The following is a 25,868-nucleotide window of genomic DNA, read 5'->3' on the forward strand; positions in this document are numbered from 1 at the left end:
TAGAACAATAGTTACAACTTATAATTCGTTTTCGTGAATTAGTTCACGAAATCAAAAAATATTCATGCATTCGTGAACTGGTTCATGATTTCTAACATATTAGATACGATCCAATATCCGTGCTCGTAAAATAGTTCACGAAATCATGAAATATTATTCATGTATTCGTGAACTGGTTCATGATACCTAGTACAATAGTCATAACTAGTTCGTTTTTGTGAAAAAGTTCACGAAATCATAAAATATTATTCATGTATACGGGAACTGATTCATGATTCCTAATGCATGATTTACGATCTATCTAGTATCTATTTGCGTGCTTTTGATATTTAGAAGATATCCCTAATCATTTACAATTTTCATGCAACATTGTAATAAAAATTTTACGTGAACTCTTTCACAAAATTTGAAGTATTATTCGTAGAATCATTTTTGTTCCATGCACTTTTTCTTAAAATACCCAGCTGCTAGCGACGAGTAATAGGTACGAGCAGTAGATATAAAAAAAACTATTAGAACCTCTAACATCGTTATTCATTTGATAAGGTTCATTGTGATGTCCGGACAAAAAACAAAAACAGCACTGAGAACTCCAAATAGTGTGTGTGACATAGTTCACAAAACCAGATATCGTGAATGAGTCTTATTTTAATGAACCAGTTCATATTGTCACATTATTCCGGGTAAAAAACGTTAGTAACCACAAAATAACAGATCACGATAAGGCGAAAAGAATTTACGACTACCATGATCAAAATGGTGATATCATGAACATTAGTTACATTGCTCTTTGAAAGTAAGCTCTAAAATAAAATATCATGATAACATGAACAGAATTTACGAAAATCGTGACTAAGATCCAGAAATCATGAACACAAATCACACAGCTCGTGACAAAAATATCAAAAACCGCATCTAAGATCCTGAAATCATGAACATGAATTGCTCTATTCATGACTAAAATATCACGGTAACATGAACAAAAGTTACAAAAATTGTGACTAAAATCCTGAAGTCATGAAAATGAAATGCTCTATTCATAACTAAAATATCACGATAACATGAACAGAAGTTACAAAAATCGGGACTAAGATCCAAGCATGGAGACAAATCACACAACTCAAGACACACGTATTTAAAATCATGACAAAGATCTTGAAATCATGAACATGAATCACTCTACTCATGACTAAAGTATCACGAAAACGTAAAAATTACGAATATCGCGACTAATATCTTGAAATCTTGAACTTTAATCCCGCTAACGTCATGAGAATTCACAAGAATCGCGGAAAAGCTCATGAAATCATGAACAACGTTTTACTGTCGACTAAGTGTTCCCAAATCATGAACAAGAATCACAACAAAAACTAAACATGTCCACTGAACAACAACAGTAACCCAACCAAACATTCTAATGTAACGCCATGTATATATTTGGGGCGAACTAGTTTTAAAAAACACATAGTTTCATGAATACGAGGTTTATTATTTATAATTTCAGGAACTTGGTCACGGTTTTCGTAAATCGTTCAGTTCACGAAATCGTGACCTTTTGTTCATGAATTTATGAACGGATTTTTTCTTCTATTTACCGATCACGAAATAATTTTTTTTTTATTTTCAAAGATATTGGAAATTTTTTGAAGAACTATAGTTTTTTTTCAAATCAGATATAACACTGCTGGAGACAACGAGAGACAAGTGCTTTTAATACTTTAAAAAAAATGTATCAAATATCTCACTTCAAGGGGGGTTGAACTATAGCTTAGAGTGACAGAAAAAAATGACCCCTATCGGCCCACCCCTGAGTCGATTCCTAGTCCCACCAGGAGTACTTCCACCAAATTTGAAGCAAATTGGACAAGTCTAGCTACCGGACCAACGTACCTGAAGTTTGTATGGGATTTGTCAACCATTTACATGGAGAAAACCCACTAGCTCGCATTTTCACCGCTAGGTGGCACTGTATGCATCGTATTATCAGTGTAAGTGAAAATAAGAAAGATAATTTAATTGTCTACAACTTTGCCGTAGACTGCTAGTCAATCCGGCTTTGTTAAAAGAAGTTATTGAACTTTTAACGAAGTGATGGTGCATGGTAGTGTATCAGTACTCGATTTGCACGAACTAAACATTTTTGTGAAGTAATCGGCAGGTTTAGCTCAATGGTATGTTCATTTGAATTATAGTAAATAATACGAGTCATGTTTTGATTAGAAAATTTTAGTTCCACATGTTACCGCATAGAGGGCGCCAACACTAACTTTTCAACGGAAAGAGATAGAAAATTGGTGTCTTCTACAAAGTTATAGAACAGGCATTTTTCAGTATTTCTTCCGAGCATCGTGATACTCTATCTCTCCTCTATAAAAAGTTAGTGTTGGCGCCCTCTATGCGGTCACATGTGGAACTAAAATTTTCTAACCAAAACATAACTCGCATTATTTACTACAATTCTTGTAAACTACTATTCAGCTAAATCTTACCATTATTTCACAAAAATGTATATTTCGCGGGACTCGAGTATTGATACCAGAGTCGGAAAATGTTTTTTTCATTTGCCAAAATCAGGCGAAAATGACGAAAGAACGAAGCTTCTTTCCATACCACTAGCACTTTGCGAAATCGAAAATGAGACAACAGGCTAGGACAAAGCAAGCATGTAGCAGAGCGTTTTCATTATTTTCTCCACACGCTCGTTTTCACTTTGAGATTCAGAATGATATTGGTACATTCGATATTGAACTTACTGCTGGGGAAACGAACATACACTAGCAATGATATTTATTTGTCGATGCTCGATTCTGTAGATTTGCGAGCTAATGATGGTATTGTAAGACGGAAGCCTGATCGGTGTGCATATTTCTTATTTTAACTATGTTCTAGTTGCATTATTAGATGCACATTGCATTAATTTCATTTAATGAATGAAAATCGCAAATTACTGACCATGCATCAAAACGAAATTGCAACTTCGGATTGTCATAGGAAAACGAAAGTCGCTGCTTCTGCTACTCGTTTTCATAGAATCGAGAGAGGAGGGGACATCGCCTTTATTGTTTTATTTTTTCATGCAGTTAGCAACGAAAGAGGCAGGGAAAGGACGCAAATGAATTCTCTGAATTTCGTCGTTCATTGAATAGGTATGAGAATTTTAGGCTCTGATTGATACACAACCATGCACTGCGAGGCCCCATGCAAAACTGACTCACACATCACTTCATTAAATGTTTAATAAATTCTTTTAACAAAGCCAGATTGACTAGCAATCTTCGACAAAGTTGTAGACAATTAAATTATCTTTCTTATTTTCACTTACAGCGATAATATGATACATACAGTGCCACCTAGCGGCTAAAATACGAACTAGTAGGTTTTCTCCATGTAAATTGTTGAAAAATCCCATACAAAGTGCAGGCACGTTGGTCCGGTAGTTACACTCGTCTGATTTGCTTTGTCTGAAATCAACTCAGGGGTGGGCCGATTGAGTTTTCAAAAATTCATCATTTTTCTGGGCAGTCTACTATAGTTATATCACCATAATGAAAGTCTTGGATCATTATAAAACATCCCAGAAGACATCATTTTGCTTCAAAAATTTTTCGAACTTTTTTGGCGAAAAAAATCCACTTTGCAATGCACTATTGCTAAAAACTTCAAAAGAGGAAGAAAAGAGTTCTGTTTTCTCACATCTAATGATAAAAATCAAGCCATAATATTATTATGCACATGGTAAAAAACCTTTCAATTTTTCATGTTGTGTTTGTAGTACTCAAAATTATATGTGATGAGAGATATGTTGAAAACAATTAATACAATAAACATAATTTGTTGGACCAAAGGCAAACCAATAAATCTTACAAAAAACATTTGTTCTTCGTGCTGATATGACTGCCGCAGATTGGTTTCTGGCTTTCGATTCTTCTTACGAATTGGCAAATCTCCAATGTAACACATGATTCAATAGCCAATATTCCACTTAAACAAGACCATGCGTATTCCCAATGCACATGAAATGCTATATGGATTTTTTTCCTAATTGAACAAAGAAACAAAACACAAGCAAAGAAAACCCCACCTACGTATTTGTCCACGAACCACGGTCTGACACTTTAGCGGATATAAAAGTTTTCTTCTGCGCTCACACACATGTCATTTCGTGGACTCCATTGTTCAGCAGGGAATCGTTCACAATCGAAAAATGCACTGAGCTCTAGCGTAATCCGAAACTAAGTGTTTAACTCCGATTGCAGCCTCACGCAAAACAAACGAATACTACCTTTCACCCCCGAAGCCTTCATCGTCGTTTGCTAAACTCCCTGTTGAGTTCTTTTTCGCAATAAGAGAAGAATCGGAGGCAGGCCCCTTCACAAAAACTCAAACAAAGTAAATGTGGACGATTAGTAGGAAAAGCAGACAGCATTATGTTGCATATACAATACACTCTACGGAGTGTATGGTACAAAAGTAGGTTTCTTCCACACAATGCCTGACGGATTACAAATGTCAATATTGACATGATCAAATATGAAGTAGGTATTTCACTCAGGCAAAACAATGCGCATTTTCCCCGCATATTCAGCACCTATATCTCTAGTTGGTCAAATAAACACTGCACAGACAAACTAAATATTAATAGATATTTTAGGTATACTCATTCATCACTATTATGTGAGTTAGCTGTTTTAAAAAATGAGTTTTCGGATAATTTATTTTTTTTATGTTATAACCCCTATCAGAATGCAATAATAAGATTGTAACAGAATTGAATTTATTATTAGGAATAATTACACAGTACTTAACACAAAAGCTTCAAATCTGATCACGTTAGTAGTTAAAATAACAGAAAATTTTAACAAGCAACAGCACGAGATACAGCTTTAAAAAGTTTTTGTTGTGTGTTTCTTATCAGGACGTCATTCAATTCTTTTGGTAATATAAAGTATGCATTGCCATTTCCACACTAAGCATTTCTGCATCGTTGAAACCCTTGAGCGACGGTATGAGGGATGGTACTAAGCTATTATATATTGTCCGGGCATGTCGCAGACTCAGGTGATTCGCGTTTGATAAAAATCCCAAAACATCCTAACTCCTGCGGTAGAAGACAAAGGGTTAAGTCGTCAAGATACTCTAAACTAGCTCATATCACTCTATGGCACGCTTTTCTAAACTTTCTTCCTCCACCTCCTTACTCTTGCTAGAATTCTATTATTCTTAAGGGGTTGTGTATGTTACGGATCGAAATTTTTAGGAATTTTCATCATTTTCTTCAATACAGGTAGCCACATTTTATTAAACAAACCTTACGTTATAATGTTGGGTATATTATAAAGTACTTGGAAATAATTCCTCAACGAAAAATTTCCACTATCATCGAAGATATAAACTTTGCCTCAAACCACTGCTTTTTCATCGCTTGCGGTTCCCACGACATCTTGGGAATCACTGAACTGAAAATTATAGGATTTGGTAACTCATTAGTTCGCAAGGGACTGGAAGATGTGAAATATTTTTCAATATTAAGAGCCATAGTATTTAAGGAAGAGCAAGAACTTGAAGGAAGAAAGTTTAGAAGAGCAGCTAATTGGGTCATATGAGTAAGCTTAGAGTTTTCCAACGACTTCACCCTTTGTCTTGTACCGCAGGAGTCAGGATATTTTGGCATTATTAAATGCAAATTACAGTACTATGTCTCTTAATATTGAAAGAAAAAACGTATCTCATTAGGTTATAGCATTCTGGAGGTGTACAATCGTCGTAGTACAACACTAAACACAAATGAGCCATTCCTATCCCGACAAGTATAAAAGTATCCGAAAGCATTGCCTCTTCTCGCTGTGGTTAATAATTCAATTAACCAAAATCTTTGCTACAGCCAATCGCCAAGAGGATTGAAGCAAAGTGGAATTAAAGGTCCTCCTTGGGTGATAACTGCATAGACTTATGGGATCGCTTGTGGTTAGCAAGCCGATCGGACAATATTTCGTCACCATTTTTAGAAAGGTTACAAAGAATTTTGATCATTTTTTTAAGTTAAAACTAAAGGATCTTTGATAAACAACGGAAACACAACTAGTTAGAGTGCAATCGAATACCATTTCCGTCGCCAATGTCAATCGAAAATGTAGGAAAAAATTATCCTAGCTCTTGAAAAAAGAAGAACATATTTTGAAGTATGAGAATCTCGTTGTTTGGCGAAATAAATTAGGTTTTAGATTACGACAAACGCAACAATTCAGCCTCCATCTCTGTCCGCGTAATCGAATCCATCTTCTACCGAATCATTCAATATGTATGCTAGCTGCCAACACCAACAGAGCGGAATTGGATCAGACTTTTGGACTCGTCACAGCACCGCCCGGCTCGAACGGTGGCTCTATGGGTGTGTAACGCCGGGAACGCGGTTTCGGTTGACAGCAGTTTTCCCACGCGACGCGCAAAATACCATTGTTTTGTTCTCCGCCGTCTTGATTTGACGAAAATTGGAGGCAAAAATCAGCAAAGCTTTCAGTTATATATACAACCGCAGCCAACGGCAGGATTTTTAGTTTAAACTGAGAATCCTAACCGTGAACAAGTTTCGTTGTGTCACCCAACCAACTGTTTGGTGTAAAATTTCACAGGAAGTTTGTGCTGTGCTCCAATGCAAATTTAAAGGACTGCTCTCTGTGTTATAGTGATCCGTAAACTGCGACGACCATGATTCTCCAGCACGTACCTCTACTCGGAGTAGTCGGATCATGGCTGCTGGTGCATCAAACATTACTGAAACAGCCAGCATCCGCCGAGTTGGAAACGTTCGACTACTGCATCAAGGCGAATCCATCGGTAGGGTTACTGCAGTGTGCCGGGCAGCAGGCACTATCCTCGTTGCAGTTTCTCGAAGAAGCCAACAACCTAACGCTGGCCAATGGGCTGCTGATGATCAAGGATGAGTCGAATCCCTCGGCTCGGATATTGCCAAACTTCATCGACCATGATCCGTTGGATTTTCGGTAAGTGATTTTCTGTTTTTTTTTGTATCGATTACATAGCTTTTTTTGGGTTAGAAAAATTCTAAACCCTAAACTGGAAATCAAACCAAAAATCAAATTGTTCTTGTGTTGCCTTTTTTGGTCGCTGAAAACTGATGTGTCCACTACCAGGGGGCTCTCTGTGCGAGCCTTTTGGTGTGGGGGTGAGAGACGGGCCATTAAAAAAAATACGTATCCGTATAACGTAGTTAGTTAACTAAACTTCTCAATTGTGACTGATTCTATAGAATAAAATCAGCAAATCACCCAAATTGCATCAATAACCAATACTTCACCACTGGTATCGAGTGCAAATCACGTTTCCTATTCTTCTGCCAGCAAATTTACTCACATATGTAACCAAACAAAACCATAAGCGGGCAGCGCGAATCGTAACGGATTATCTCTGACATTTACCGATTCCAGTCACGAACCAAATCTAATGTGATTGAATGTAGCTTCCGTGCTGAATTCCAATCCCAATGCACACCAGAACCACACAGTACGGGTCAGTCTGGCTACTACTGTGGAAGAGGGTTGATTTTCAAAACAAGCTAAACTGCATTTCCGCCGGCTTCGGTTTACCCTGATGGTTGTTGTTCCATCACCAACTGAGCGGCCGTAGCTCTGATTCTATTTTTGTAGCACTGTACAACATACGTGGTGTACCACCGCGATGCGGGCACGATTCAGAGGAAAGGGGGTGGCCGGATCGACGGTGTGTTCGATTTTTGATTTAGCACACTTTCGGATGGATGGTTTCCAATTTCGGACCAGGCCATGAACCGTGCTGGTCTATGGCGAACAGGTGGAAGCGCTACTCATAGTTTGCTAATCGAGGGTAAACACGATCACGGGCAAGGAAACCGAAGCGTGCCCGGGGGGTAATGTGCAATCAGTGATAATCGGGAACCGTTTTGGCACTGTCTAATTCTTCGCGGTTTATTGGAAGCAAATTTGAGAATTATCGCTGATTGGAAGCATGTTTACTGTAATTGCGATTGTTGATTGAGAACCATTCGAGGCGTTCTTTGGTGCAGCAAGCGTTTGAAATATTTGGGCATAGTTTTTGAATAATTTGGAATTTTGGTTGTGATTATCGATAAAATTTACAATTGAGTCATTAAATGAAGAATAATTTTTTTCTTTTATTTCATAAACCTATAGAGCTCATGTTTCTAAATTTTACAACACCTTTTAAACTTCTGAATGATTTTTAATTGATTTTCTAAAAAAATGTAAACTAGGGTGACCATACGTCCTGGTTTCCCAGGACATGTCCTGGTTTTCCATTGACTTTTCTGGTGTCCTGGGAAGTCGAGTAAAATGCTTGATTTGTCCTGGTTTTTCTCCTGTTAGCCTAATATATTTCTTATTATTCAGTCTTCGCTTATGCTCCAGATCACAGTTAGGACCGACCGCAACCATAACTGCTATCTCAATCGGAATGCGACATACAAAACTTAATGCAGTCGAATCTGCCAATTGTACCTTCCGATGGTTTTTTTTTAATCTCTCAAGAGTGCCTCGTCAATTTCGATGAAACAATGGTTATCCGCGCTTCTTCTCGGCTTAAATCGTCTTTCAATCCGGGACACGAAAATTTCCCTTTGGTATCTCTGAAAAGACACATCAGCGCTTTGGTGATTCTGCTTCTACTTGAGTTCTCTTGCTAGTGGCTTTTTTTCGTCTTACTGGAATAATCGAGCGGGGATTATGGAATTACTACAGGGTTGATACCAGTTCCTAATCAGTCGCTCTGCTTGTTAACAGTGCAGTGATTCAAACGAACGTTTCTACCTAAAGTCTGCTGTCTATATATACCGTATATATTCGTCCCAAGCCAGTGTGAACAATAAAGCAGCGTTACTTTCATCGGTGCGATATCGATCATTCATTTCAAGATGTTTGAAACTCAACAGCAAATTTGCAAATGCAGTTTAGACTAACGGAAGTCGTCGTTATACAAGCCCACCACACTCGTTACAGATAACGTTTGAAACTTTGGCCATAACGGAAAGCTACGCTATGGAAGACAACATGTAATACGTCGTTGAGCATGATAATGTTAGAACCAAGATACCCGTTTATATTGACAATGACAAGATTGATATGCGTCTGCACGATCTACACCTGGGTACTATTAATAAATTTATTACAACCATCACGTCGGAATACGTAACGGTGGAATCCTTTAAATTTGAAACCTGGAGAAATTTTTTCTAGGTATTTCCAACGGTGTTTGTTTCATGAGAATACGAGTGACGGAACCTATTCCTTCATATCTGAACTTTCAATTCAAAGCAAAACGCGTGACCAAATCTCAAATTACGCTGTGCACGTATGAAGGACAGACCCCTGCGTGCCCTACGTTGTTACACAAGAAGACATACTACGAGAAACCATGTACACAAACCTCTATCGAAGCAATATCAATATCAATAGCTAATGGACGATTATCATGCATTCACGCCTGGACGCTGAACGGCGACAAACTGCCGAGTCTAGCATACAACATAATAGGGAGTATGGAATGTCTCGCTCATACCGGTGTTGCGAAATTTCAAAATCAGTTACTTATTTCTGCTTGTATTTACCGAAACCAAAATTCAGATTCACCGCCTCCCTCATTCATTAACTTCACAACGGACTGAAACTTCATGCAGAATGAAATGCTTGAGTGCAGAGGAAATATAAATACCTTCACTAACCAAAGCATAAGTGAACTGCATAATCTATATCTGGTGCACTTTTGCTCAAGAAGCCCTCTCATAGGTAGAATGGAAACAAAATTCAGTTTGCTTCTGAAACCGAACATGCCCAAACCTGAATGCGCTCTGTCGGGAGAACGAATGACGAGGGAAGCTAATCAAACATTTCATTCATTGCGACGGGCATGAACTGAATTTTGTTTTCTTTCAAGCTCACGCAGGGATGTCTATTTTTTCAAGCTCGGGCTCAAACTGATATTATTTACACCAACTTATCCGCCAGTTTTCATATAACAATCGATTAAACGGAGAAAATTTTGGTAACAACGATAGGTTTTGCAGCTCTCAAATCGAGAGATAATGGTTGTCATTGGAGATTGTCAGGCATAGCGCAGGGATCGCTGATGTTTCTGATTTACGTCAATGTCGCGTTTTTAGTACTGAAAACTCCTCACCGGTCCTGCACATACCATCTCAGCATGAAACGTTTGTTGATGGTGGTGTAGCAAGAACTGCCTTTGTGTAAATCCGAAAAAGTTCTTGGTGATCGAATTCCGATGAAAGACTTTCTGGCAGAGCTCTTGCTCCCAGACTCCCAGAACTTTTTTACTGTCGAAGCTCTGCCTGCCAGACCCCAGAACCTTTTAACTGCCGAAAACTTGCGGAAAAGGCAATGTCGATTGACAGGTAACGGGGGGAAGCAGTACCCTTTCGACTGTCCTGGTTTTATACTCGTCTGATATGGTCACCCTATGTAAACACGTCTTCGTTTAACGCCATCGGTATTCCTTGGCAGTGAGTTTAGCCACATGGGTTGGAATTTTTGACAGTTATCCCAGCAAAAGGATAGGGATCAAGGTAGTTCAATAGAAGGTGTAGTCGTGAGAATTAAATTTTATAAAATAATTTTTATTTGCTATTTTGCGCACAAAAAGCGAAAAAAGTTCGATTACGTATCTTTACCGTCAGCTGAATCGAAAACAGTATATGGCTTAATGACCTAATTATGTCGATGAACCTGGGCAAATTCGCCGAAAATCTTTTCGATTTCGATTTAATTTTCCTTTTGCTAAAAATTATTTCTATGGTTGTAATCTAAAATAGAGGCTGTATTGATATTTGCTTACATATTTGAAGAGAGCATATACAATTTTTTGTTTAGAAATATCTGAAAATCAGTTAATCCTGTCATGCTTAACATTTTTTCTAGCACATGTAGGGTTCGAAAACAATTTTTCCCTAAACTTGTTGAACTCAAGGAACGCGAAAACCTTATTTTGGTCACGATAGATGCTCTTCTGGCATTACACGAAGCCTCTCAGTTTTTTCATTCTGATGGTTAATTCAATTCTCATAGAATTGTTGCAGTAGTCCAATTGCTTAAAAAAAGTAAATTGATAGGTTTTGTCAAGTTTCGATAATATTTAAAATCAACGAAGATATTTCAAAATTTCAAATTTTTCCGTTAACTGAAACTATCACTGGTAGCACTGCTCCAGTGGTATCTAATCAGAGTAAGTGCAATAACTTTAGTTCAATGCATAATACTAATAACTGATAGCGCTCAAATAGAAGGTAACAGTCCCTATTATAATACCAACTGGTTTTTGTGAGTCAATCTTGTACAAACCAAAAGTTAAAGCAGTTTTAAAAGACTGCTTTTCATAAACAACATGGGCATGATGGGGTTAAGCATCTCGTCCATGTAATACCGATTTGGCTAGAAAAGTACAGCTCATAATTCCAATTTAAAACAATTCCACCAAAAAAGATTTCTAATTTAAATAAGTTTTTTTCTTCAAGAACCCAAAAACTGGAACTTCCACAAATTGTATCTTTTATACGAGAATTTGTATCAATTGGTTTTTTCCGGGATAAATGGTTTACTTTGACCATTTGAAATGGGCGACAACACTGCCATGAAAATTTAACTACGTTCGTGTTAAATCTAATAAATAGTTAGATTTGCAATGAAAGTAGTCAAACACTAGTGTGGGGAATAAAGCCTGGGTATACGAAAGAAAGTGAAACGCATTACGTGTTGGCGTCATTATAGTCAATTTGCAGCTTGGTGAATATTGGCATTACGTTTCGCTTCTGCATTTGTATTTGTCCTCGTATTGCATATTATTTTATTAAATAAATCTCACTGAGAACAGCATACGATTAGCGAGCAGAAATGAATACGTTTCCGAAACTTGCATCGTTTCAATAGTTCCTCTAAACGCCGAATATATCGCCGCTTGCTTTTGGAACTGCGAATGTATGCGTTAAATAATCACATGAAGCGAACGGGTATGAACATGTCCACAGCTTGCTCCGAGAAAATAGCATGCGTGTTAACAATCTGCCTTTTGCACCTACGAGTGCATGTGTGTGTATACCCGATCAGAACGACATAACAGAAAGCTATCAAATTTATATCACATGTTGATATTTATTACTCACTGTGCTATTTTTGTGATATCCCAAGCAGCAAGGCAAGCAAACTTATATCAAGATTATATCTTCTGGTGATATCATTGAACTGCTAATATGATTTTAATGTACGCATATGACGATGATGTTATAATATATTACATATTCTTTCACAATTATCATTGAACGCTTACAGTAAACTGTAAAATGGGCAAATGACCAGTTGCTTAAAGCCCCAATAAACAAATCAATCAACTGTGAATGATTGTTATATTACACAAATGACTATTTGGTAATATGCTGAAGCCTCTTTTTATGCGTATTTATTCAACTTTTTAAAGCAAATTTTCGAACTTTTTAATGATTTGCTTATATTTGCGTTTTCTACATGGATATTCAAAGTTCCACGATTTTGAGAATAGATAAGTTTTAGATGCAAGTGGTCGGAAAACTTGAAAGTAAGGTGTTTAACTTACTTGGTTGCATTTTGATTAAGAGATTACCTATTTTCTGAGACACTCGTCTGATACGCAATTTCGAATATGTGGCATATGATTTCATTGTTGAAACCTTTATTCAAAAAGTTTTGGAATCGCAAAGTTATCAACAAGCTATTCTAAAGATTATAATTTTCATATAAAACTTATTTTAAAGAAGATGCAGGATAAGGATGAAATAAAGAAACGCGGATTCGAATAAAAAAGCTTTTTTTAAACTATTTGTTATGGTTTAGTAAAATGATTATATAAATAATTTTCTTTTAGTTAATTGTGCATATTGCGAAAACGAATTTTCAGAACTTAAAAAACTGTTTGATATATACTGATTTCCACAATGCCGTTATGAATTTTGAGGATCTTCAGTCCGATTTCTCCTATTTATGCGGGTTGTTCATAAACAACCGAAACCTGTATGTGGGTATCTGATTTTGTGCGTTCTCCGAATTACCAAAGCATTGTAATTTTTTTTATTTAAACCCCCGCATAAAAATAGTTGAGTTTGAGATTGTTGTATCTTTTCATTCCACCTAAGACAGTTTGACATTTACAATCAACTGACAATTACTTTGAATGCGCATATGTACTAATGTTTCCGTTGTATTCGATGGTGCTTCGATCGTTTAAAAAAAAAACATCGAGCTAACAAATTTTCGTAATAATCAAGATACTTGATTCATTTTGTAAAAAGTTAAAAAAAACTTCGTTCGTTTTAAAAAAAATATCGAACTATCAAATTTTCGTAATAATCAAGATACTTAATTCATTTTTAGAAAGTTAAAAAAAGGAATAATGCGACTTGTTCAAATTGTTGAAAGATTAATATTTGTGAGTATTTTTTTTTTTTTTTTATTCATTTCGTTTATTTGATAGGCACAAATGCGTTAGCTTGGCGGTGCCAAATGCTTTTGTTTTTACATTTTGATATCTTAAAACTAGGAGGTTACAATGTTGAAATATTTTTTTTTACAAAGGAAAAGAAAGTTTACAGCTATCTTAAGACTAGAAATAAGATTCAATATACAAAAGAGGGCCAAAAGATTTTTTTATGAAAAAATTTAAAACAAGGGATTCACTTTGATATACAAGAGGGGGACTGATAGTATTTTACGAAATATTTTACGGTTATCTTAAAACTAACAATATAGTTTAGTACACAAAAGGGGGGAACAAATATTTATGAGAAATTTCACAGAAATCTTAAAACTAGGGATTCAATTCTATTTACAAGATGGAGGACAAGAGTTTTAATAAAGAGTAAAAATTATAGCTATCTTAAAACTAGGAATACAGAATACTAATTTGAATTTTTTAACTAAAACTTATGCTTGGTCAAGATATTCAAAGGGTGGCTTATTTCCGCATCAGTGTAGCAGCAGTTGTATCAAGGACAGGGGAGAGACAGGGAAAGAAGAGCAAAACTTGCAACTTTCGCTCGAACGGGGGGGGGGAGGGGGGGGAGATCAGCGTATCAAATTTGCGCCTCAGTCTAGTAAGTCGTCGAGTACCGGATTGGCGGATGGTATTCTTCGGACCCGCGGGGAATCCTTCAAAAGTCATCGGACCTCGAGTCGCTCTCGCTTCAGTTTCCTTCTATGCAGGCGTAGTGGTAAGGGCGATGGCGGTTACATAGTGGCACTCTGGAGCTGATCGGTTCCACAAGGCAGGAGGAAACTCTAAAAACGAGAAATAAAAGAGAGGGGCTAAATTGGGATATTTATCGTTTTTATGAAGGTATAAATAAGGGACATATAGGGGAAATCACGAGTTGCCAGCATATCTCGGACTGGTACATTGGGTGGTCTACCTCGGGCCCGAAGGGATTCCTTTAACTGAGACCTGGCGTCACGATACCCGGCGCACACCCAGACAACGTGTTCGATGTCGTGATAGCCCTCGTCACAAGCGCACAGACTACTCTCCGCAAGCCCAATACGCCGCAAATGCGCATCCATGGTGTAGTGATTGGACATAAGTCGGGACATTACACGAATAAAATCCCGACCCACATCCATCCCCCCGAACCAAGGCTTCGTTGATACCTTTGGGATAATCGAATGTAGCCATCGTCCAAGTTCCCCATTGCTCCACGAGGTTTGCCAACTGTTGAGCGTCCTCTGACGACAAATACTAAAAAATTCGTTGAAGCAGATTGGTCTTTCGTATATGTCACCATTTAATGCGCCCGCCTTTGCTAATGAGTCGGCCTTTTCATTGCCCGGGATAGAACAATGAGAGGGGACCCAAACAAAGGTAATCTGATAAGATTTTTCAGATAACGTACACAAGGACTCCTGTATCTTCCCCAGAAAATACGGTAATTGCTTTTTAGGCTTCACCGCACGAAGAGCATCGATAGAGCTGAGGCTGTCCGAAACGATGAAGTAGTGATCTGTGGGCAGAGTGTCGATGATCCCAAGGGTGTACTGAATTGCAGCTAACTCTGCGACGTAAACTGAAGCGGGATCATTGAGCTTGAATGAAGCGGTGATAGTATTGTTGAAGATACCGAAGCCAGTGGACCCATCGAGATTTGATCCGTCAGTGTAAAACATTTTGTCGCAGTCGACTTCTCGGAATTTATTATAAAATATATTGGGGATCACCTGCGGGCGTATATGGTCCGGGATTCCACGAATCTCTTCCTTCATGGATGTGTCGAAGAATACAGTAGAATCAGAAGTATCTAGGGAACGGACACGGTTGGGATTGTACGAAGAAGGATTGATGCTCTGTGCCATGTAGTCGAAGTACAAGGACATAAAACGGGTTTGAGAATTAAGCTCGACGAGCCTCTCGAAGTTTTCAATTACCAACGGGTTCAGAATGTCGCATCGGATGAGCAATCGATATGAGAGTTCCCAAAATCGATTTTTTAGCGGAAGAACGCCCGCCAGCACTTCGAGACTCATCGTATGGGTCGAGTGCATGCAACCCAAGGCAATGCGCAAGCAACGATACTGGATTCTCTCCAGTTTGATGAAGTGTATGTTCGCAGCGGAGCGGAAACAGAAACACCCGTACTCCATCACCGACAATATCGTTGTTTGGTACAACCTGATCAGGTCTCCTGGGTGAGCACCCCACCATGTTCCAGTTATTGTTCGGAGAAAATTGATCCTTTGTTGGCATTTCTGTTTCAGATACCTAATGTGACATCCCCAGGTACCTTTAGAGTCGAACCAGACCCCGAGATATTTAAATGTGAAAACCTGGTTGATCGTTGCACCCATTAATAAAAGCTGGAGTTGCGCCGGCTCACGCTTCCTAGAAAAAACAACCAACTCAGTTTTCTCCGTGGAGAACTCAATACCCAGCTGAAGAGCCCAAGCAGACAAATTGTCCAAGGTATTTTGTAATGGTCCTTGCAAGTCGGCAGCTTTGGGCCCTGTAACAGAGACCACCCCGTCGTCTGCAAGTTGCCTTAGCGTGCATGAATTGGCAAGACAATCGTCAATGTCATTCACGTAAAAATTGTAGAGCAGGGGACTTAGACATGAGCCCTGGGGAAGACCCATGTAGCTAAATCGCGATGTTGTTAAATCGCCATGCGAAAAGTGCATGTGCTTTTCAGACAACAGGTTTAGCAAAAAGTTATTTAAAATTGGCGAAAGACCATGCTGGTGCAGCTTCTCTGACAGAATGTTGATAGAAACTGAGTCAAAAGCCCCCTTAATATCCAAGAAGACTGATGCCATCTGCTCTCTGTTAGCATAGGCCATTTGGATTTCTGTAGAAAGCAACGCAAGGCAATCGTTCGTCCCTTTGCCTTTGCGGAAGCCAAATTGTGTATCTGACAGTAAGCCATTTGCTTCAACCCAATTGTCGAGGCGAAACATGATCATTTTCTCGAACAACTTCCGAATACAGGACAGCATTGCAATCGGCCGATACGAGTTGTGGTCGGAGGCTGGTTTTCCTGTTTTTTGGATGGCGATGACCTTCACTTGCCTCCATTCATAAGGGACAATATTACCCTCAAGAAACTTGTTAAATAAATTCAACAGGCGCCTTTTTGCAGTGTCAGGCAGATTCTTCAGCAAGTTGAATTTGATTCTGTCTAACCCTGGGGCGTTATTGTTGCACGATAAGAGAGCAAGTGAGAACTCCATCATCGAAAACAGTGTTTCATTCGCGGTATCGTGAGAAGACGCGGCGCGGTACGTTTTCTGTACCGGGACAGAGTCCGGACAGATCTTCTTGGCGAAAGCGAATATCCAACGGTTTGAATATTCCACGTTCTCGTTGGTACTATTATGATTACGCATACGTCGAGCCGTACCCCAAAGAGTGCTCATCGCTGTTTCTCTCGTTAACCCGTCGACGAACCGGCGCCAATAACTGCGTTTTTTGGCTTTCATTAGACTCTTCATTCGCCTTTCTAACGACGCGTACTGTTGATAGCTAGCGGATAACCCGTCTTCCCGGAAGGCCTTATATGCAGTGGACTTTTCCGCGTACAGCTCTGAGCACTCTTTATCCCACCACAGGGTGGGAGACCGTCCATGGGTATTCGCGCTGGGTACTGGTTTAGTCTGAGCTTGATTCGCACTGTCGAGAATCAAGCCAGCCAAAAACCTGTACTCTTCCTCCGGAGGAAGTTCTTGAGTGGATTCGATTTTAACGGATATCGCGGTCGCGTAACTCTTCCAATCAATGTTCCGTGTGAGGTCATACGATACATTGATTGTTTCCTATGGTCTTGAACCGTTAGCAATTGAAATCGCGATAGGCAAATGATCGCTACCGTGGGGATCAGGGATCACCTTCCACATGCAATCTAACTGTAGCGATGTCGAGCAAAGCGATAAATCCAACGCGCTTGCGCGTGCTGGTGGTGTAGGAATCCGCGTCATTTCTCCCGTGTTTAAGATGGTCATGTTGAAATTATCGCAAAGATCTTGGATTAATGTTGATCTATTATCATCATGAAGACAGCCCCATACCGTACCGTGCGAGTTAAAGTCTCCCAGAACTAGCCGCGGTGCCGGTAAGGATTCCGTGATATTACAAAGCGTTCGGTGCCCTACCGAGGCTCTAGGAGGAATGTAGATGGAAGCAATGCAAAGGTCTTTACCTTTGATTAAAACTTGACAAGCGACAATTTCAATGCCTGGTGTCGAAGGGAGGTTAATTCGGTTGAAAGAATAGCACTTTTTGATCCCCAAAAGTACTCCTCCATAGGGGTTTTCTCGATCCAGACGAATTATATTAAAGTCGTGGAAGTTGAGATTTATATCGGAAGTTAACCAAGTTTCACATAATGCGAAAGCATCACATTTTAAACTATTTAGTAAAAATTTAAAGGAATCGATTTTCGGGAGGATACTTCTGCTGTTCCACTGTAGAACAGTGATCGAATCGGTGACCTCGTTCGATGACTTAGCCATCGAAGGATACGATCGCTGCAAGGAGGGGCCATTTAGTAGTCAACTGCTTCAAAAATGTTTGCACCATAGGGAGAAAACGTATCAGAAGGCTTTTAAGAGGATCAGTAACATTGAAAGCTGTGAAAATTAAGTCCACTATGTCAGAAAATTTCATTAGTCCGCTACTGGACTGAGTATCTGTTTGAAAAAAGGGGACACTTGGGGTTTTTGGTGTCCCTGGAAGTGGTGGGTACTCCTTGTTAGAATTAATATTTCCAAGTCCTGGAGCAAATTGCTTCGGCTTTTGTGCATCACTTCCGTTGGATTTATTGGTTGTAGATGGCGCACTCTGAGTGGACGTCACCTTGGCACCCTTACGGGGCAATGTAGGGGAGGCTGGATTTCTCCTCTTCCTGGATTCCCCTGGGTTAACCAAAGATGTTCCCTCTCGTGGGTCGTCAGATTCTTGCTCAACGTTAGCCAAACCAGCATAGGGATTTTCGGACAGGACAGATGGCGAAGCATTCTTTAGCATTTCTGCATAAGAACGCCTTGAGCGTTCCTTAAGGGAGCGCTTAATTTTATCCCCGCGCTGCTTGTACGCAGGGCATGATTTAAGAGCATGTGAAGGGCCCCCGCAGCAAATACACTTTTCAGTTTCTTTGTCGCAAGAGTCATCCTCATGCTCTCCTTCGCATTTGCCGCATCGTTTCTTATTTCCACAATATGTGGCTGTGTGGCCCAACTGCTTGCAATTGCTGCAGCTCATGACCCGCGGTACAAACAGGCGAACTGGTAGGCGAACCCTGTCAAGGAGGATGTAGTTGGGAAGAGAGGACCCGGCGAATGTCACCCGAAGCGAGCCTGATAGAGAGTAGGTAGTCTTACCTCCCTCGGTGTTTGCGGTATACAATTGTTTGCATTCTACGATCTTAATCTGTTCAAGAGAGGGGTCCTTAAAGCAGCCAACCCCGTGCTCCAACAGTTCTTCGCATTTCAGGCCCGGTTCGGACACTACCCCATCGATTTCACAGGCCACACAAGGCACGTACGCTTTAAATTCCCGCGTAAAGCGCTCACAGCAAGCAATCGCGTTTGCCTGGCCGAGATCATTCACTAGAACACGTATCTTGTTTGCCCGAACACGTGTTATCTGAGTTACGGCCGGGTAATTAGCAGTCAGATCTCGAGAAAGTTTCAAAATATTAACCGGTTTCTCTCCGGTCCGAAAATATACCACCCATGGCCCAGAGGAACCTTCTGGGTACTGCTTTATACGGGGAGCAATGCGAGTATTAGGGGGATCAGGGACTTCCATGATTACATCAGATGGTATTTCGCCCTCGGCCATTTAAGCACGAGGGCAGAGCGTTATATAAACGGGAATGTGTCTTATTATTTGATTACAAGGTAGAGTAAAAGTAGGGAAAAGGAAAGAAAGCAAACGAGGGAAAAAAAATAAAGCAAAACTTATCTGCAAACAACGTCGATTGTTCCGCACCAGCGAAAACAATGTGCTGGATTTACTTTCGGCACCAGCAGAACGGCAGCTAACGAACAAACAAAGGATGACCTTGACTCACTAAAATTTACAAACCGAACACCACTGTGAAATATAACGATCCGTTCCGTTCAAAGGTTGGGAGACGTATGATTTGTGAGTATTGTTTGCTGTTACAATTTAAATATGTGGTTTAGATAGTTCTTAAAATAGTTAAAAACTTTAATGTAAAAATATTGAATAATTTCCTCCTTAAAACTATATAAAATTTAGAAAAGAAAATGTATTTTAGAAAACATGAAATATTCCAAAATTTGTCACACCGAATAATCCTCAACAATTTCTCGAATTTTATGATTTTTTGTTATAATATTCGCAGTTGATAGATTGAACTATTGTAAAAAATTGTATTTCTGCGAATTTATTAGATGTGAGATAATTGTACTGGTTTGCTTAATCTTCCCGATATTAAAAATGCCAATAACAAAACCCCGAAAGCGACATTACTTGAAATTCTCAAAATGCAAGTCTCAAAACTTTGGTATTTGTTTCTTTGAATCTATTCGGAATCATAAGTAACATTTGTCGTTTTCTCCGTAAAATAATGTAGGTAAATTATCCGCTAAATGTTACCATATCGCATCGACATTATTTCTAAAAATCGTGTAAATCAGTTTAACGTACAAGAGAAGCACCGAAGCGCACTATTCAGAATCTAAAAATAGCCCCACTTGCCTAATCTGAAAAGATAGTATAAAGCTATTCAGTCTATCGTAATAAAGGCAAAACTGTATGAAAACATAGCGTATTATACAAGGAAAACAAACAGTCCTTAGGCTTTGGAGAAGTTGAATGTGTGCGTTCTGGAAACATCTTCTGCGTCTATAATCGTTTTGCCCTTGACGGATGCGTAGAATATTATGCTAACATTAAACATCGGTCGAAAGAAACGTCGTTGGTTCATGCAGGGAACATCCCCATAAAACTCAGAATACCCACGTTCAAATCGCTATATCCACAAAAAACAATCAGTGTGTCATATATTCATAATAACAATCAGCCAGCATGTATGCAATCATTTGACAAAACTATAAAAAACTTTTGCTACATGAAGCTTTTTGCTTCCAAACGAAAAACGCCTTAATGTATGTTATATTTTTCTATTCTATTCTATTTTTAGAATTGCACGCTAAATTCGTTGATACTATACAATAGGTAATAAAAGCTATATTGGCCGTGAGGAACTTAACAAAATTTGTTATAATTCTGATAGAAGCCTATCACAGGTTGTCATATTTTTGATATATAGTAGAAGAATTTCTGTTATGTTTTCTGTTATTTTACCAACTAACGAGACCAAAGTTATAACACAACTTGTTATCATAACAAAGTAACTTAGTCTGTAATAATTTTGTTATTTCTTTCTGATCGGGTAAGAATCGCGAGAGCAATATTCGGTTGAGTGCAAGCGGTGTAAGCGCCTGAAGCTGGCATCGGTGTAATGGCTTACCCACGTATGCGACTGTCCGATGTGCGTGTGGGCTGATTAACGAAAGAATTTCAGCGCCGTTCTTCATTCACCCGACAAAGTTTGACGCACACAAACGCAATTGTAAAGAGCGCGTACTTAGCTTCCGAAAATCACGACAACTAAGCACAAAAATCGTCCGTAGTGCGATTGGCTTAAGGGGAGGTTCCTTTTCTTTTGGGTGAAAATAAGACAAAATTTGTATATTTTTGTGGAATAATTAAAAGGCGTAGGAACTTCTGCTTTTGCGGATTTAATATGTTTATTATTCAAGAGAATTCGTAAAAACCAGAATTTGAATGAAATTTATACTGGCAATTTTCGTCTGCTTCTGCGCGCATAACACGGTCCGAAAAATACGAGCATGAAGTCTCACCCAGGAAACTGAATTCAAAATCCAATTATATTGAAGGTAATGAAATTCTGTACAACCTATACCTAGAACTTATATTAACAATTATTTATTTATTACATTTGAACGTGGTTCAAAGGAAAAAAAAGTGACAAAAACTTAATGTCATAATTCAAATATTTAATATTCAATCAATCAATCGTTAAGATTTATTTCGATAAGGTATAAGTCTGACAGAGTCTCATTGCCTTTAAAAAATCATAATCATTTTTGAGTTTAGTTTACTACGAGACAGGCCCGTGCACAGAAAGTTCTCAAGGGGAGGGTTTTCATTTTTTAAAATTTATTTTAGAAGAAAGGTACAGAAACCCTCAAAATCAAACCCTCAAGGTTTTTTTTCTGAGACCAGAAGACCTAGTCTTGTGTACCAATCGACTCAGCTCAACAGATTGGGTATATGTCTGTTATCGAGAAGGAGTCACTTACTTCTTACTTCTTTGCTTTGACATCAGATCTCGGCGGTTCATGCATTTAGAAATCATTTGGCATTATAATAAACTTTTTGACATCTGAATTTTAAAAAAATCGAAATCCTACTTTTTTTTAGAGTTGGAGCTAAATATACCCTAGTAAAATATACTGCAGCTACACCACTACTTAAGGCTAACTGTTGCGGGCCGTGATTTTGAATGTGATATTCATTGTACGGTTCAAGGTTCAAATTTGTGCGGGCGTACGGACTTTGCGATCGCGTGGATCATCGCGAAAGGCTCGAGCGTTTGTACGTTAATGCGTTCGATCGTGTGTGCGTTTGTATGTCGCGTTTGCTAACGTGTATAAATTCGATTTTATAACCGTGTGTCCATTCGCATGTAATCTTGGATGACTCTGATACTTATTTTTCGGTGTACGATTCAGATACTAGAAGAAAGTGAGTTCTTCCATATGACAAGAGTTCCTGATCATATCACCATGTTGTCCAGTGGATAAGAGCGTCATTTTTTTATTAGTTCAACTGAAGGCACGGACCTAGGCTGCTAGGACCAGTGATGTCACAAGTACAGATTTATCTAGAAAGGTACTGATTTTTAAAGCATTTTTGGTACATATTATGTACGGTACATATTACAGATTTTTGTAAAAAAGTGTAGATTGGCACAGAATTTTTTAACGCGACAGCTGTGTAAAATAATTAAACACCGCTAACCCAGTAAACAGCCTGTAACTATTGAGATAGACCGCTGACAAAATTACTGTTTGCAGCATATCAAATGGTGCTTGCCATAGTAAAAGCAGACAATCCGCGCAGATCTGCTCGGCCTTTATTAAGACAGCATTACTTTGATTTTCTACAAGCACGTTTCTCGCATATCGCATCTTAATGTCAATTCAAGCTCGTCAGTCCGAAATGAAAATATGTACATCAAATGATATTTTATTCAAATAACCTTGTTATTGTTTCGGTACACAATCCAGTACAGATTTTCTATATAAAAGTACAGATTAAAAAAATTTTTCAACTTCTAATACAGATTCAATTGTAGCAACACTGGCTAGGACCGAGAGTAGGGACTTCCAGTCGAAACAGATTCATGATCGCGCAAACACGGGCGCTTGTATGTCCACTTTTTAAGTCGCGTTTGTAAATTTATAAATGCCAAAATGTTCACTCAGTCACGAGATCGAGAAGAATTCGAGCGTTTTTATGTTAACCTGTTCGTCGGGTGTGCTAGTGTGCATGTAACACTGCGTGCATAAATTCGATTTTATATCCGTATAGCCATTCGCATTTTACCGCCTATTCTTGAATGATCGCATGCCGTGAAGCCGATACTTAAATTTTCGTATATGGTTCAGATACTGAAAGTAAGTGAACGTGTTGTGGAAATGAGCGTCTTTTTTTATTGAGTCAACTAAAGACATGGACCTAGGCTGCTAGAACCAAGGTAGAGATTTCCGAAGAGTGACCAATTCATTATCACGCGAACATGGGCGTTTGTAGGTTCCCGCTTGAGGACGCGTTTATAAGATTATTAGTGCTAAAACATTCATTTAATCATCGGCGGTTTTCATATTTGCAAGACTGCGGGCTTTGGTGTGCGTGGATGATCGTGAAGGTCTTAAGCGTTTGTATGTTAACGTGCTGATTGCTAGAAGAGCGTGAGATTCCCCATATCACTAGGATTCCCGGACTGGTTAAACTGAACGTATAGGCGCACGCTACTAGGGCCGAAGGTAAGGACTTTCGGACGTGACCGATTCATGATCGCGCGTGTTTATAAGTGCTAAACGTTCACTAAATTACCGGAATGTTTTCATGTTTGCGAGATCGCGGGCGTAGCTGTGCGTGAATGAAGCTCAAGCGTTTATATGTTAACGTGTTTGTCGCCTCTTCTAGCATGGATGTAACTTCGCGTGGATAAATTCGAGTTCATAACCGTCTGGCCGTTCTCATTTTTGCGTATTTTTTTAATGATCGCCGCATTGACAGTGGATTCTGATGCTCAATTTTCAGTGTACGGTTGTTATCTAGTGAATATGTGCGTCATTTTTTGATTGGTCTAACTGAAGGCATGAAGCTAGGCTACGGACGTCACCGATTCATGATCGTGCGAGCGGTGGGTTAATTCATGAGACCGCGTTTGTAAATTTATAAGTGCTAAAATCTTCACTTAATTACCGGGTCGTGTTAACGTCGAGATCGCCGGTGTAAGTATGTGTGAATGATTGCAATTGCATGCATACGTTTGTGACCAGGTTTGTATTATCGCGAAGAACGAGGGCGCTTGTACGTTTTGAATGGGAGAAATTGCGAGCGTACATGAGAGAATATGCAATTGATTGTGTTAGTGACTGTTAATATGAATCTTATTTAAAATATGGTGAGTAAAGGAAAAATAACATTGCGAATAAAGAAATAAAACATGCAAAGAGATTAATCAAAAGCGTAGAAATTGGCCGATTTTTTGTATTCATAAATAGTGAACACATTATTTGACCCGTTAAAATTAAAGCATCATTTTTGAAGCACCATAATGAAATGTAAAGCAGTTCCTTTCAACATTGGAAATAAAAGCATCATACCATAATTACTGTTGAAAAAATCATTTGACTCGTAGTGACAAAATACTTAGTTTTGAGCCACCCTAAGAAGTAGTAAAGTTAATTTCCGATGTATTTTATAACCAAAAAAGGATTTCAGCGTGCAAAAATATCTTTAAAAAAATCATGAGTCTTCACGCCAAATAATTCTTTGAGTCACGCTAATGAGCAGTAGGTGTTTTACAACAACTGTTAATTTCAGAAACGATTCAGTACAGTTTCGTCAAATATATATATTTTTGGGCCAACTTAATGAATAGTAAATGTTTATTTTGAATATGTTTAAATATCAAAACGGAATTCAGCGTACCATTATCTTATTTGAATTGATACAATGTTTCGATTTAGTCCTCTGTTCACTGATTGTGCCTCGCTCTCGCAACGTGGCTCCGTGAATATGTTACATCCATTGTTACACTAAAAGAGACTAGAATAACAATATCCAATTTAAAATATTTATTCAGCCAGTTGAATTGAAATTCCACAATAGAACATCGCGTGTCTTTGTAACTCCGGTCTCCTTACACGCAGAAAAAAATTGAAGGTTCAATAAAAATATGGATTAAATTCAATAAATAAAATTATTATCAAAAAATAAAAAAAAATATAAAGACAATAAATTTATTTATTGAATTCAATAAAATTTATGTATTGTTTCACTAAAAAATATTGCTCCATTTTTTAACAAAAATATTTTATTGAAATTAAAACAAAATTATTGAAATTAAAACTAGTTTTATTGAAAGCAAAAATTTATGGTTGCTCTATTAAATTTTTTTTTCCAGACCAATAAGTTTGTTGACTGAAGTAATGAACAACAAATGATTGCATTCAAAAACACATATTTTTGGTTTAGATATGCTTCATTTTTCTGCGTGTAGTCACAATCATCATTCCATCATGCTTGCTGCGATATCAAATGACACTCCATTTCACTGCACGATACCAATTAGCCATTCCCCAGCAGGGCAAACGGTTTTCAATCCACATTTAGGGGAATTGTGGGAAAAACCGACACTGTGGGTAAAACCGACATCCCACAACTTTGCCTAGAAATCAAATTTTTATTCATTTCATAATGATACATTATTATTAGTACGTTTATGTAGAGCATTTGAATAAAAATTGGATTTACGTTGGTGCGCCGAATGTCAGAAAAATAAACAAAACATACGACAGCAGCGTTCATACTCGTCTGGATGTAAAATTTCGTTGGTAGATTTTAAGGTTTTAACCGAACAAAAGCTTTTCAAATCACCCCATTTTTCAGTACCTATTATTATCGGCCTTTCCTATGATTAATTAGATGCATTGAAGACGAGTTTGAGAAATTCAATATTTTTAATTGCTTTTATAAAAAAATGTGCGCTA

General features: G+C 38.4%; 1 protein-coding gene across 1 annotated transcript in view; it reads left to right on the forward strand.

Annotated features, from left to right (window-relative positions):
• The first annotated feature begins 6,705 nt into the window (after positions 1-6,705).
• LOC131694913 (uncharacterized) overlaps positions 6,706-25,868 on the forward strand; it is a 30,743-nt gene continuing 11,580 nt past the window's right edge. Inside the window, exon 1 of the mRNA XM_058983434.1 lies at positions 6,706-7,001. Within this exon, the coding sequence (XP_058839417.1) occupies positions 6,706-7,001 (296 nt within the window). The remainder of the gene's footprint in view (positions 7,002-25,868) is intronic.

Source organism: Topomyia yanbarensis, chromosome 1 (assembly GCF_030247195.1).
Source record: "Topomyia yanbarensis strain Yona2022 chromosome 1, ASM3024719v1, whole genome shotgun sequence".
NCBI lineage: Eukaryota > Metazoa > Arthropoda > Insecta > Diptera > Culicidae > Topomyia > Topomyia yanbarensis.